The sequence below is a fragment of the Cygnus atratus genome, chromosome 15 (assembly GCF_013377495.2).
Source record: "Cygnus atratus isolate AKBS03 ecotype Queensland, Australia chromosome 15, CAtr_DNAZoo_HiC_assembly, whole genome shotgun sequence".
Classification (NCBI taxonomy): Eukaryota; Metazoa; Chordata; class Aves; order Anseriformes; family Anatidae; genus Cygnus; species Cygnus atratus.
The window spans coordinates 8,908,194-8,919,955 of NC_066376.1; the positions used below are offsets into that span (position 1 = coordinate 8,908,194).

General features: G+C 47.1%; 1 protein-coding gene across 1 annotated transcript in view; it reads left to right on the forward strand.

The window, feature by feature from the left end:
• The window catches only part of SYT17 (synaptotagmin 17), a 35,651-nt gene extending 23,889 nt beyond the window's left edge, over nucleotides 1-11,762 (forward strand). The window contains exon 8 of the mRNA XM_035548968.1: nucleotides 11,566-11,762. Within this exon, the coding sequence (XP_035404861.1) occupies nucleotides 11,566-11,762 (197 nt within the window). The remainder of the gene's footprint in view (nucleotides 1-11,565) is intronic.

An 11,762-nucleotide genomic window follows, 5' to 3' on the forward strand; every position in this document is an offset into this window, starting at 1 on the left:
CATGTGAAAGAAAATATTTTGAAGTATTTTCTTACTTTATTTCTTACGTGGCAGATACAAGTGTCACAGCCTGCACACGAGCCTAATTCCAACCCATTAGCTTGTTTCCAAACGTGTCATAGCAGAAGTGATGCTGATCAGTGATTTAAATCCTACCCTTCATGTACGAAAATTTCCTCAGCAAAAAGCCTAATTAATCACTGCTTTGCGTGCACATCATTCTCAACTGTACCTTTCATGTGCAGTGATGAATTTGTTCTTGGAAGCTTCTGTCAGGTGCTCACGTGACAGATGTGAAAGACTCTTTTTCTTTGTTTTCCCCTTTTTCTAAGAGAACAACAGAAGGCAAACAGTATCAGCTCTGCGCAATCAGGGAGGATGAGTGGAATGCAACGCTTCTCACAGCAGCTGATGAAGTTGGCATTGATGCGTGGATGCCTGATTTATTTTACTTTTTTTGTTGTTGTGTGCAAATGGATGTATTTTAAAATAAGTCACTTGGAAGCTAGTTGATTCATAACCATACGTAATGCAGCCGGATCTCAGTGGCATGTCTTTTAAGTGGCACTTTGCTGTTAAGTAATGCAGTGCTTGCTTTGAAAGTTGCAATAAATAATCCAGAAATGTCAATGGCAGCTCCAGAGCTGGTGAGGAGTGCACAGAGGAGCAGCAGGGCCAAGTTCTTGTCGCTGCTGAGGGATGATGTGGGCATGGCATGGCTGTGGGCATCGTTGCTGCAGTTGGGACTCTGTTGTCTGATGGGAGGTGAGTGGTGCTGTGACTGTGGAGGTGGCCGTCTGAATGAGACGGGAAGGGATCAAGCAAAGAGACTGCCCAAGGTCATGCAGCAAGTCGAGATCAGCCTGAATCTGTCATTCCAGGAGAAACCAAAGCTCCATGCAGCTCTGTCCTGTCTCCAGCAGTAGCTGCTAGCAGGCACCAGTGGGAAGAGTCCAAAAGCCAAGTGTGTAGAGATAGCTCAGGCACTCATGGGGTTTGTGGGCGCCAGAATAGAGAAGTGTCACTCACATCGCTGTGTTTACAGTCTTCTGCTCGCTGGTCTGCTGCGAGCCTCCTGTCCGGTTAGCAGAGGAACCAAGACCTGTCCCATCATGAGGACATTTGAGGAAGCCTGCGCAGATACCTGTGGCATCATGGGGATGTCGTGGTCCTGGGGACGTAGTGGTGGTGAAGGCTGAGAGCCACGTTCAGTCTCTGTACACTGGTGGAAGTGTGTCAGCAGCAGGGACCACGGCACTGATGGGTGGATCTTTGTGGTTTTAGTGAAATGAAGGTCCCGGGATGGGGAAGGCAGCATTCCCCACGTAGCCTGCTCTTGGCACGTTGGGGAAGCCGGTAAAGGGCTTTGGGATCTTCTATTACAAGACAACAAAGAATGGTTGCCAAAGCAGAGGAGCTCTCCGGACCTCACAGCATGAGGAGCACAGCTCAGGTCTTTTTGGTATTTTGCATCTCTACAAAGCAGGAGCACAAGCCACATTTTTGCTCTAGGTTGTTTTGTTTTGTTTTGTTTTGCTGAAATGGTGGTTCTTTTTGTTGTTTGTTTTGTGGGAGTTGATGTTTATTTTTTTATTTTTTCAATCCACAGCTCTAGTCCATTAGGTCAGTTAATTAAATTTGCTGTTGAGTCAAAGTCCAATCGAAAAGGAAAATAATCCTGCTTGAAGGGTGGCTGATGATGCTTTGAATGGATAGGGAGCTGCAAAAGCTGTTGCGGGAGCCAGAAATCGAGTATATCTTCAATAATTTAAAGGAGCCCTTTTTGTGGCTTCATATTTTGGACCCAGTCTGCAGCTGTCTTTATATTGGCTTGGCTTCATTTGAAGGCAGTGGAGCCGTGCCAGTCCCTATCAGCTGGGGCTCCTGCCTCCCTGTGTAGCTCCACCGCAGAGTGATGCGCTATCTAGACAAAGTATGATTATTATTTTTTCCGTGGTGATGGCTTTTTTTTTTTTTTTTTTTTTCTGTCTTGAATAGACTGTCTGGCTTTCAGTGCACTGTAATAACAATTTGTGCATGTTTTTCCTGTGGCTTTCCCAAAGACAGTGCATGCCAACCCTGAAAATGGGCAGCTCTCTAAAAGCCACCTCTCTGCTGTTTTCCTTGTGGTGTCCTGTCCTTTGGACTGACCGTGGGGTTGAAGTATAGCCTCTGTGGGAGACAGGCAGTATGTGCCTCCAGATCAGGGCACACAAACTGCCTTAGCTGAGGTTTGGGGCATTCTGGACCAGTTCTTAGATGTTTTATCCTCCTTGGGTATATCATCATTGTACGCTGGAAATTGTTGGCATTTACAGACCAAAGTGCTTCTCCTTCCTTCTCCGTTGGGGCAGGGTCCCCTGTACAAGTTTTCTGTCTGCCTTCCCTTCTGTGCCTACCTCGGATGCTTGCTGGAGGTATCACTGCCTCAGTGTCCCACCCTGATGCCTAAAATGAGGTGGGATGAGCTCAGGGGGAGGCTGTCTCCACCAGAATGTCAGCTGTACATGGCTTCTCGCCAAAAGAGGCTAAAACCAGGAAAATGATTGGTAGTTGGTAAAAAGACAATTAGTGAGGCAACACCTCGTGGGGAGGATGTTTGATTTTTAATTTACTCCACCAAACACCTTGTCTGGGTGATGAGCATCTGTTCACAGATGGTGGCAGACAGGCACGTTTCGGTGTGGTGCTTTGTTCCGCGTGCTTCTTTTGGCAGTGTGGCCATGGGCCATCTTCTGCTTCGGTGCAGGCAGAATTTGTCTCTTGCAGACAAACAGGGCTTTAAAGGACAACATGTTCTCCTAGCCAGATATACCTGTGAACAAAGGCATTAATTATTCCTTGTCCCTTGGTAAGGGGAGTGTGGAATTTGGCCCCAGCAGCAGGGCTGTCGGCTGCTGCCTTCCAGTGATGCTCTGAGGGCACTTCGGAGCACAGAAAGAGATACTTGAGGTGCAACATCAGGCTCTGTGCTCCAGAGGTCTGGATGCTGGCGTGTAGAGGTGTGCTCTCCCTGCGGGTGGGTTTTGGGCAGGCTGTCCTCTAAATCCCAGCCTAACCTTCTGAAAGCCCCGGCTGCACGGCAGGAGGTAAGATGACACCTGAAATCTGAGCACTGTGGTATTTTGTTAATGATTATAACGTTGTTAATAACAATCGGCAGTAATGCTGTTTGCGTTGCAGCAAAGCCCAGATGGCCCAATAAAAACCACCAGAGCTCCGGGGCAAACCGCATCTTGGTGACTCGTTAACATCTTCTGAACGCTTACAGCTTGCAGGCACTTTATCTTCTGAACCATTTGTAGGATTTTATGAGTCTCTTCACTGTTCAGTATGCTTTAATGATGATTTAGGACCAAGCTGGTTTTCTTTGTTCTTTTTTGTTTTGTTTGTTTGTTTTTTTGAGTTCTCAAGGAATTGTTGTTGAACAGAGGGATATTGAACACCTACACCCGTGGTTTCAAGGGCTTCCACGCACCATGGGGGCTCTGACAACAACACCAAGTGCTGTTACAACTCATGTCTTCAGCCCACAAGATCACGCTGATGCTTTATCCCGTGGCTCTAATTAACTTCCAGTTAATAGAGAGTGCTTAATTAAAATAACAGATTGCTGTTCAATAGCAATATACCTTGTTCCTCTACTGCCTCGTTTTCCCTTTCCCTTGGCCTTTGGGAAAATTTAAGGACCATTTAATGAAATTTGAATTTTTAGAGGAAGAAAAATCCTTGTCAGGATGTGTTGATAATGGTTTAGTTTGGGGTAGTTCAGTTTGCTTTGGCTCAAATTATTTCTTTTTGAGGAAATACTGCCTGCTGGAGCATATTCATTCCTTCTGTGCCATTACAGCATGAGAAGAGAAGAACAGGGTCTCCCTTGAAATCCTGACTTCTTGCTGGAGGCGGATATTTCAGGTGGATCAAGATCTGGAATAAGCAGTCACTAAAGGCACAAACAGACACTTGGGATCACAGGCTCACGACTGTAGCCCTTTGCTCTTGTGGCTGGTGGAGATGGTCTGGTACAAATCCGTTTGATTTTGTACACTGTCTACTGAGTATTTTTTGCATGGCAGAAAATGGTTTGGGGTGCTCTTGATCCACACGGCAGCATTTCTGGGACAGTTGTTGGTGAAGATGAAGGGGAGAGCAACTTTCACTGGGCAGAAACCCTGAAGAGATGGGCCAAAGCTGAAGGTCTTCATCAGCACCACACCTTCCAGGCAAGCCAAAGCTAGGCAGACAGGCAAACCCTTGTACTGAAGGCTTAGAGATCCCAAACCCACGTTTACCCAAAGCAGCTTGAAATAAAACTAACTCATTCATTCTGGATGAGTGGTCAGACTCATGGTGTAGGCTTTGGAGACAGGGTGATGCTTTTGGATTTTGCTGGGACTGCATGAGATCTTTAAGAGTCCCGGGAATGGGATGGAGACATATCAAGGCTTTTTAGTGGTATTTTTTTAATTAACAGGCTGATTTCCAAATGTTCGAGTTAGCTGACCAGGTTGAAGGTAAATAATGGATTTGGCCTCAGGCTTCTCTGGAAATACGTGTGAATTTTGATTTGCCTGGCTGTTTGTTGGCATCTGAAGATCATGCTTTCATCATCTTCAGGTGTCCATTTGCAGGGATGGAAAACCCAATCTGTTTGGGGTCATTATACATCTAATTTCTGACTTGTTGCTTCAAATGCTGATCTCTTGTTTCTCCTATTGCTTTTTATTAAAATATATATATATTCAGGCACTGTCTTTTGCACACATGTATGGGGAAAAATTGTCCCCTTTAATAAGAATCAAATGATTTTTTCTCTGTGCTGGTGCACAGGAATAAGAGGTGGCTTCTGATTTTTAATGGTATCATGTTGGGTACCATAATCTCTCTTAGATGAATAGATAGGTAATTTGATGCTAGAAATTTTTTGTTAGACCTGTGCTTCTGAAGCACTGTGGTATCTATATATTCCATATGTCAGGAATATATAAATATTGCAGGTCAGCAGTGGAATCTAATCTGTGTTTAAATCTGTGTAATCCTATTCTTAGTCAAAGTGAATAAAAAGAAAAACATTGATGTCAGCAGAGGATTTTCTCAGGATTTATACCTGTTTAATTTAGATCAGAAATTGGCCTTTGTGTCTGGCATTATAAAATACTAAATGCATTTATGCACTGGGCACCATATGGTCTGTGCCCAGCTCTAGCAAGAACAACGGTGCTGCTGCTTTGCTCTGCACAACGTGACCCAGCAGGTCCTGCGAGGGCATCTCCGCTCTTGGGGTGATGGGACCAAGCAACCACACCCAGGATTATTATAAAAATAATCAGATACGACCTTGAGGCTGTGGGCAAGCTGCTGTGGTGAGAAGATGCTGGTCTCCCTGTGATGCCAGGGGTCCGGCAGCCCCTGCCTGTACCACATATTTTGGGCTGCTCAGGGAAGATGCTAGGGGCTGGGTTTAGCTTTTTGCACAGACTGTCCACTTTCATGAGTGAGACAGGATTAATAGTGGCGAGAGCACCAAGATGTTTTTGCTTCCCAAGCCAATCTGTTGCTTGCAAGCAAGGCAGAGTGAAGACTCTTCAATCTGACTGACCTTGTTAATAAGAAGTCTGTGCCTTCAGTCTGTGCATCACTGCAGGCATGGCAGAATAGTATTTTTCTGGACGTCTCTAGAATTTTTTAGGAATCTTTTTTCTCCTAAGGAAAGAACCAAAGCTGCTTCTCTCCAGGCCAACCTCCAGCACTCACTGATTTTCCCAAGCCCATTAATTTAAACAGTCACGCCTCTCTCAACCTTGCTCCTTTATCTTGTTTTGCTCATGCCACGGTGAAAGAAATTGCTGAAGCGTCTCACTGGGTGTAATCTTCCTGTGTATCAAATGAAGAGAAATCTGCTTGGTGCTAGCTGCTGAGGCAGCGGGGCAGCCTGGAGATGAAATGCCCGTGGCTGCTGGAGGTGCGGGAGCACGCTGCCCCCCTCCCAGCTGGGATGCTTCTGCGCTGGGGCTTGCTGCCTTGTCTGCTTTGCCTCCAAAGCTATGAAAACTCTATTGCATTAAGGCATAATGCTCTGTGCATAAATCTGACCTCTGTATTTCCATGTCTTAGTGTTTTTGTTTCGTTTTGTTTTTTCCCCCTCATTTGTTTCCAATGGGCCATCTATGACAGGTGAGGAGACTGGTAATGTGCTTGCCTTGCTGGCACAGGTTAGGAATTTGCTTTCTAACCACTGGGTATGAAATACTGTGCTGGTTAAATGCCCCTGACCTGGAAAGGATCTGAGCTGCCAGGGGGCTGAGCCCCGCAGCGCCCTTTGGGACAGCACACGCTTCTCTGGTCGCTGCTTTAATTTCTGCATGTAACTTGGCTACTTGGAGCTCTGCTTTGATTAGATCTGTTTAATTAGAAAACAAATGATTGGACATGCAGGGAAAAAAAAAAGGGCTTTGTATAATCGATTTGCTGTTGTGAATGCCACAAAGTGCTGCTTACCAGGAGAAAGCCATGCAGGAGTTTGTAAATTGGTTTTGCCTCTTCTCAGTTGTCTGCACATGCTCCAGCTGGAGCACTGGGGCTGCCCTTGCAGCAGGATGAGGAGAGAAAATGGTTTTCCAAAGAAAGTTCCCTTGAATTGGTGGTGGTTTCCCTGTGAAGCAGCAGATGGGTACGTGCATGGCTAGGCTTTGGCCACACGCTCAGTTGGTTCAGATTGCAGCTGCAGCTGGGCGTCCACAGAGGATGAAGGAGATGCTGGGAAATGAGTTTCCCATGCAAGTTGAAGCCTGGTGGAGATTAAATTGATAAATGTGAAACCACCACGCTTTGGGGGTTATTTGTTAGAGAATATTCTGTAAATAAGCTGATGGCAGACGTATAAATTGGGTCAAGGTGTTCTGCTTGATGTCTAACCTGAAGGAGAACACAGATGAAAAACCAGAGGCCGATTCCTGCTTGCCATTTGTCCCCTCTCTCGGAGTGGTGAGGTTCCCCTTGCCTTGCAGGTAACTGATGGAGGAGGCTGGAGAAGTTATATTCTTTGTGCCCACCTGCTGCTGTGTGCTGGGATTTGTCTGCCAGCTCTGGGATTGGGTCTGGGGCCAGTGCCTGGGGGGAGGCTCTGGGGCTGGGGCCCTGGGCCCAGCACGCCTGCAGGTGGCAGCAGAGGCGCTCAGCACCACGATGCTGGGAAAAGCTCGGGCACATCTGGCCTGGGGCTTTCAGGGCATGCAGATGCTGCATGGACCCAGCTAAGCAAGATGCTTCTGCAGATAGCTTAAGAAAATGTTCCGAGTTAGTACGCCTTCCCGGCTATTTCAGGGCTGCTATTATGCTCAGTTAAAGGAGGAATTTATATTTGAAATGCCAGCTTAAACTTTACTGTGTGCATCAGTCATAAATCACTAATATCTTGCAGTCATGCTCTTCACAAGAACTTGTGTGGAAGTGTCAGCGCAGAGGCAGAGGAAGGCAAAGGGCGTTTTGGCTGGATCCAGTGCCTGGGCTGACGCCGTCCAGGCAAACTCAGGGGTCAGAGGCAAGTGCCTGGTGGCATAGCAACAGGCAAAGCTGTCAACCGGTTAAAAGCAATTTGATGTGACAAAGGCTGGGAGGAGAGGAGGGAAAGCTCACACCAGAGCCAATTTTTGGAGCGATGGCATCAGGCTGATGGCAGTTGTGGTTGTGTGGTTGTGCCCAGCCTGGCCCTGGGGCGCTATCCAGCCTGTCCTGTGCAGGAGCCCCGTGGGGAATGGGCCATCGTGTGGCTGCTGCACTGGTCCCTGCCCCAGGGCAAAGCATCCCTGAGCACGCAGGCTGCCACTAGTTTGATATGGATCACTTAGGATCAATGCATCGATAAGCAGGTAGCATAGAAATGTTTGATTTACATCACAGTGCTTGTCCTCAAGAATTCAACCCTTTTAATGGACATGAGTGAACCCAATTTTCTTTTATATTCCAGCATTTCTACTAGAAAGAGATTTTTATTTTTTTTTAAGAAGTGTTTCTGATTCCAAATGCATCCCTCAGTAAAGAGCAGCTGCAGAAGGAATTGGTTTGACCTCTGCTTCCTTAATTGCTTTTTGCTCTGTGTTGGCCTGGAAATGGATGTTGCTATTGTGTAAATTACTGTGATGGTGGAAAGAGAGCTGATGAGATCAGGTGTGTGGCTTCTGTCAGGAAAATAGGTTTCTTAACTGGAAAGCAGTGCCTACCTGTCCGCAACCAGAGGCTGGGTCACTCTGAAAGACCCACATGGCAATTACCTCATTGTCTGATTCCGAGCAGCCCCACGGAGTTAGGAGCACATTTAGTCTGAAATCTCCTCTGAACTCCCTTTGGCCACTGGAAGGCAGTGCTCAGACCTCAGGCAGCGTGGCTCAGCCTGCTCGTGGCCTACCCACAGCCTGGAGCAGTGCCCGGCCGCTGGCCTGTGGGGCTGGAGCTGCAGGGGCTCCTCTGCCTGGTGCAGGAGGTGAAAAGGAAGAGCCAGGGCTTTCCTCCTCCCGAGGTGGTGGTCGGCACACGCTGGTTGGTGCTTGAGGAAACAGTTCCTTGTTTGTTTGACTGAGAAAAGTAATGGCTGCAAGAGGAGTGAAGAACGGGAGTGGGTTGCTCCAGCCCACTGCACATCGTGCACGACCAGCGGAGCCAGGCTCTGCTTTCAGCTTTCCTCACCTGCCTTTGTGGGCTTTTGCAGTTCTGCTTTCTGAGCTGTTCTTGGAAGAACCAGTGACAGCAACGGGGGAAATGGTGCTCTTGAGTGTGGGCAAAGGGAAGGGCTTATTTTTGCGATGGTACTGTCAGCACCTGCTCCTGGGTAAGGTCCATGCAGGAGCTCTGTGCATCTGAACTGTAAGCAAACTTGCTCAGCAAACAATGGCCTTTTTGAGAGCGGAATAAAGCAATTAACCTCCAAGAAAGGCATGTCCTAGAATTTTAAAGGCTTGTGGATCTGGATTGTGGGCACACAAATGGCAGGTCATCTTTTGGGAAAGCTGCCATGGGAAACTGCAGGTCTGTAAACCTGTGTGGGATATAGTGCTGCTGCTTACGCTCCGCAGATGTGTTGTGAATAAGCATTTGGCCTTGAAAAACATCTCCTCTGTTCTTCAGCAGTAGGTCTACCTCTGTGGTATCTAAATTAGTTAATGATAGAAGCAACGACTCTTGTATAATTAGCACATTAATACCCTGAAGGAATCAGCATGCTAATTACCCAACAGGATGATATTAGAGGTCACATTCTCCAGTAGAGATGAGGGGATGAGTCCTATGGATTCAAACAGCTCCATTAGAAATGTAAAAAGCCTTCTCTGTTTAACAGGTAACACTTCTGGTGAGGTGCTTTACATTATAAGAATTCAAAACACTTGGATCAATGGTAAAATAAACTGTCCCAAAATGAGGAGCTGTAACACACCTTCTCATTTTACGGTCCTGACGTGGATTATTTGTGAAGAATCAGTATGCCTGGGATACTTTTCCATTGCTAATTTAAACTGAGTAGTTGGTGGCTTTAAGACTTCATAGTTTGATTTGATATCGTCTCCTAGGATTAAGCTTCATCTTCTTTCATGCTTGAAATAAAGAAGGAGGGGAAAAAAAAAAAGGAAAAAAATAGGGAAGATTTGGGGGTACTTCTATGTGATTTTATCATAATACTTGTTTTCACTAGGATAATAAATCATAGCAGGTCATTTAGCATAGTCATGCTAGCTACATTTGTGATCCATTGCCTTGTAGGAGAGCTCATTTTTAACTCTGGCAGGCTGCAAACTGGTTGGGAATGGATGGCTTAAAGTTCCTCACCACATCCTCAGAAGGTGGCCTTTCCAAAGAGCACAGAGCTGTCCTCTGGACACTGGCACTTGCAGATGCACTCAGAGAGCTGATGGCATCACCTTGAGATAATTGGTGGTGGCAATCTGGGCAGACGTGGACTTCCTAATGTGGGGAGGTACCTCTTTAACATGATCTGAGTTTTAATGCAATGTTGTTATTGCATTAACTTGGAGAATTGCTGGGGACATGTGACGGTTTTGCTTACGTGGCCAAGAGCATTGTGGTGTAGAGACAGCTGAGCTAGCAGTAAGTGGACTGGCCGTGATGCTGGACATGCCATGGTGGCACAGAGCAGCCTGCATGGCTCCCGTGGACACAAGAGCACCATCTGTGCTGTTGCCAAAAATATCCCCAGGTTATTTGATGAGCAGAGCATCTCAGCCCTTAAACTGCATGTGTCAGAGCTGTCAGAAGGCATGAAGTGAGATGCAAGCTTGTGCGGCTTTATTTTGGGACTGTACTAGCAGGCAGCACCTGAGTCACCCAGAGCAAGGTCCCATCCTGGTACAGCAGCTTGCAGTCAGCACTTGCGTAAGGATGGAGATGGCAGATATGCTAGGTAGCATATTAAAGCAATATTAATTAATCACCGGATATATTATGATAGCAGATGCACCCCTAAATAGGGGCCAGGTGCCTGCTGCTCAGTGACCTACCTGCCTGGAAGGGCGCATTTGGTACTGCCATGAGGGATCCTGGATTTGGCAGTGCTGGAGGGGCTCTGTGCCAGCACCCACCTTTGAACCTCCTCTGGCTGCACAAACCTGCATGGATTTTGGAGTCCCTGCAGACGTTTGTTCTTAAAACTCCCCCACTTTCATGGGAAAGGTTTTTAATCTTTAATATTCTAGCCAATGCCTGTGGATATCCTGGCTTCAGCTTTTGCAGACTTTTGGTTCAACTTTCTAATGATATGAAGCTTTATTTTTCAAAACACAAAGTGCTTTTATGCCTGTCCAACAGGAGTGTGCAGCATTTGCCAGGATCAGGCCCGTAATTATAGTTTGTGGCTGTCTGCAAGCTTTTGTTCCGCGAGGCTGGGCTAATACAAAGGACAGGGTGTTAGGCTTGCATCTCTCTCTTGGTTACTTCCCTGGACTTTTAACAAGTGATAATTATGGAAAATTGGTTCTGTATAAACATCCTGCTGACAGCCTGTGTGTGTGTGATTCGTGTCTTTAATTTGGGAATGATATGATTATCGTTAGAAGGAGTCATTAACGTTTGCATTTGAAGGATGACAAGGATGTCATGCTCCAGAGGATGATTCTTGTTCATTCACCCAGGTCTAGGCTGTTCCGCGTGTTTCAGCATCCCGGTATGCCTGGACAAAGATTCCGGCTGTTCTTTAGAAGGTGTAATTGTTCACCATGTTCTTGCTAAATATCACCCTGGATTTGTGGGCCCTATTTATTTGAGCTGTATTTTAATCTGTAGTACAGTTTCTCTTACTGCTTCCAAACTGCTCAGCGGGTCTTTTGAATGATTTTGAGGTGCTGAGCTACATGCTGAAAATTGTGGTGTTCTACCATCCGTGTGTGGCAGGCGAGATGCCCACTATTAAGGGTGGATTTGGTCTTGGGGAGGCCACAGGAGCCTCCCCGTGTGGTGCTGGGGTGGCACAGCCACAGGAGATGGCCATCCTCAAGCAGGCAGGGCTCAGACTGGACGGGTGGTGCGCTTACCTTGACCTGTCCCCATTTCTGCTTCCCGCAGTGTACGGGCACAACGTGAAGAGCAGCAACGACTTCATCGGGAGGATCGTCATCGGCCAATACTCCACGGGTGCCCCCGAGTCCAACCACTGGCGCCGGATGCTCAACGCACACCGGACGGCCGTGGAGCAGTGGCACAGCCTGCGCTCCCGGGAGGAGTGCGACCGCGTCTCCCCTGCGTCCCTGGAGGTGACATGA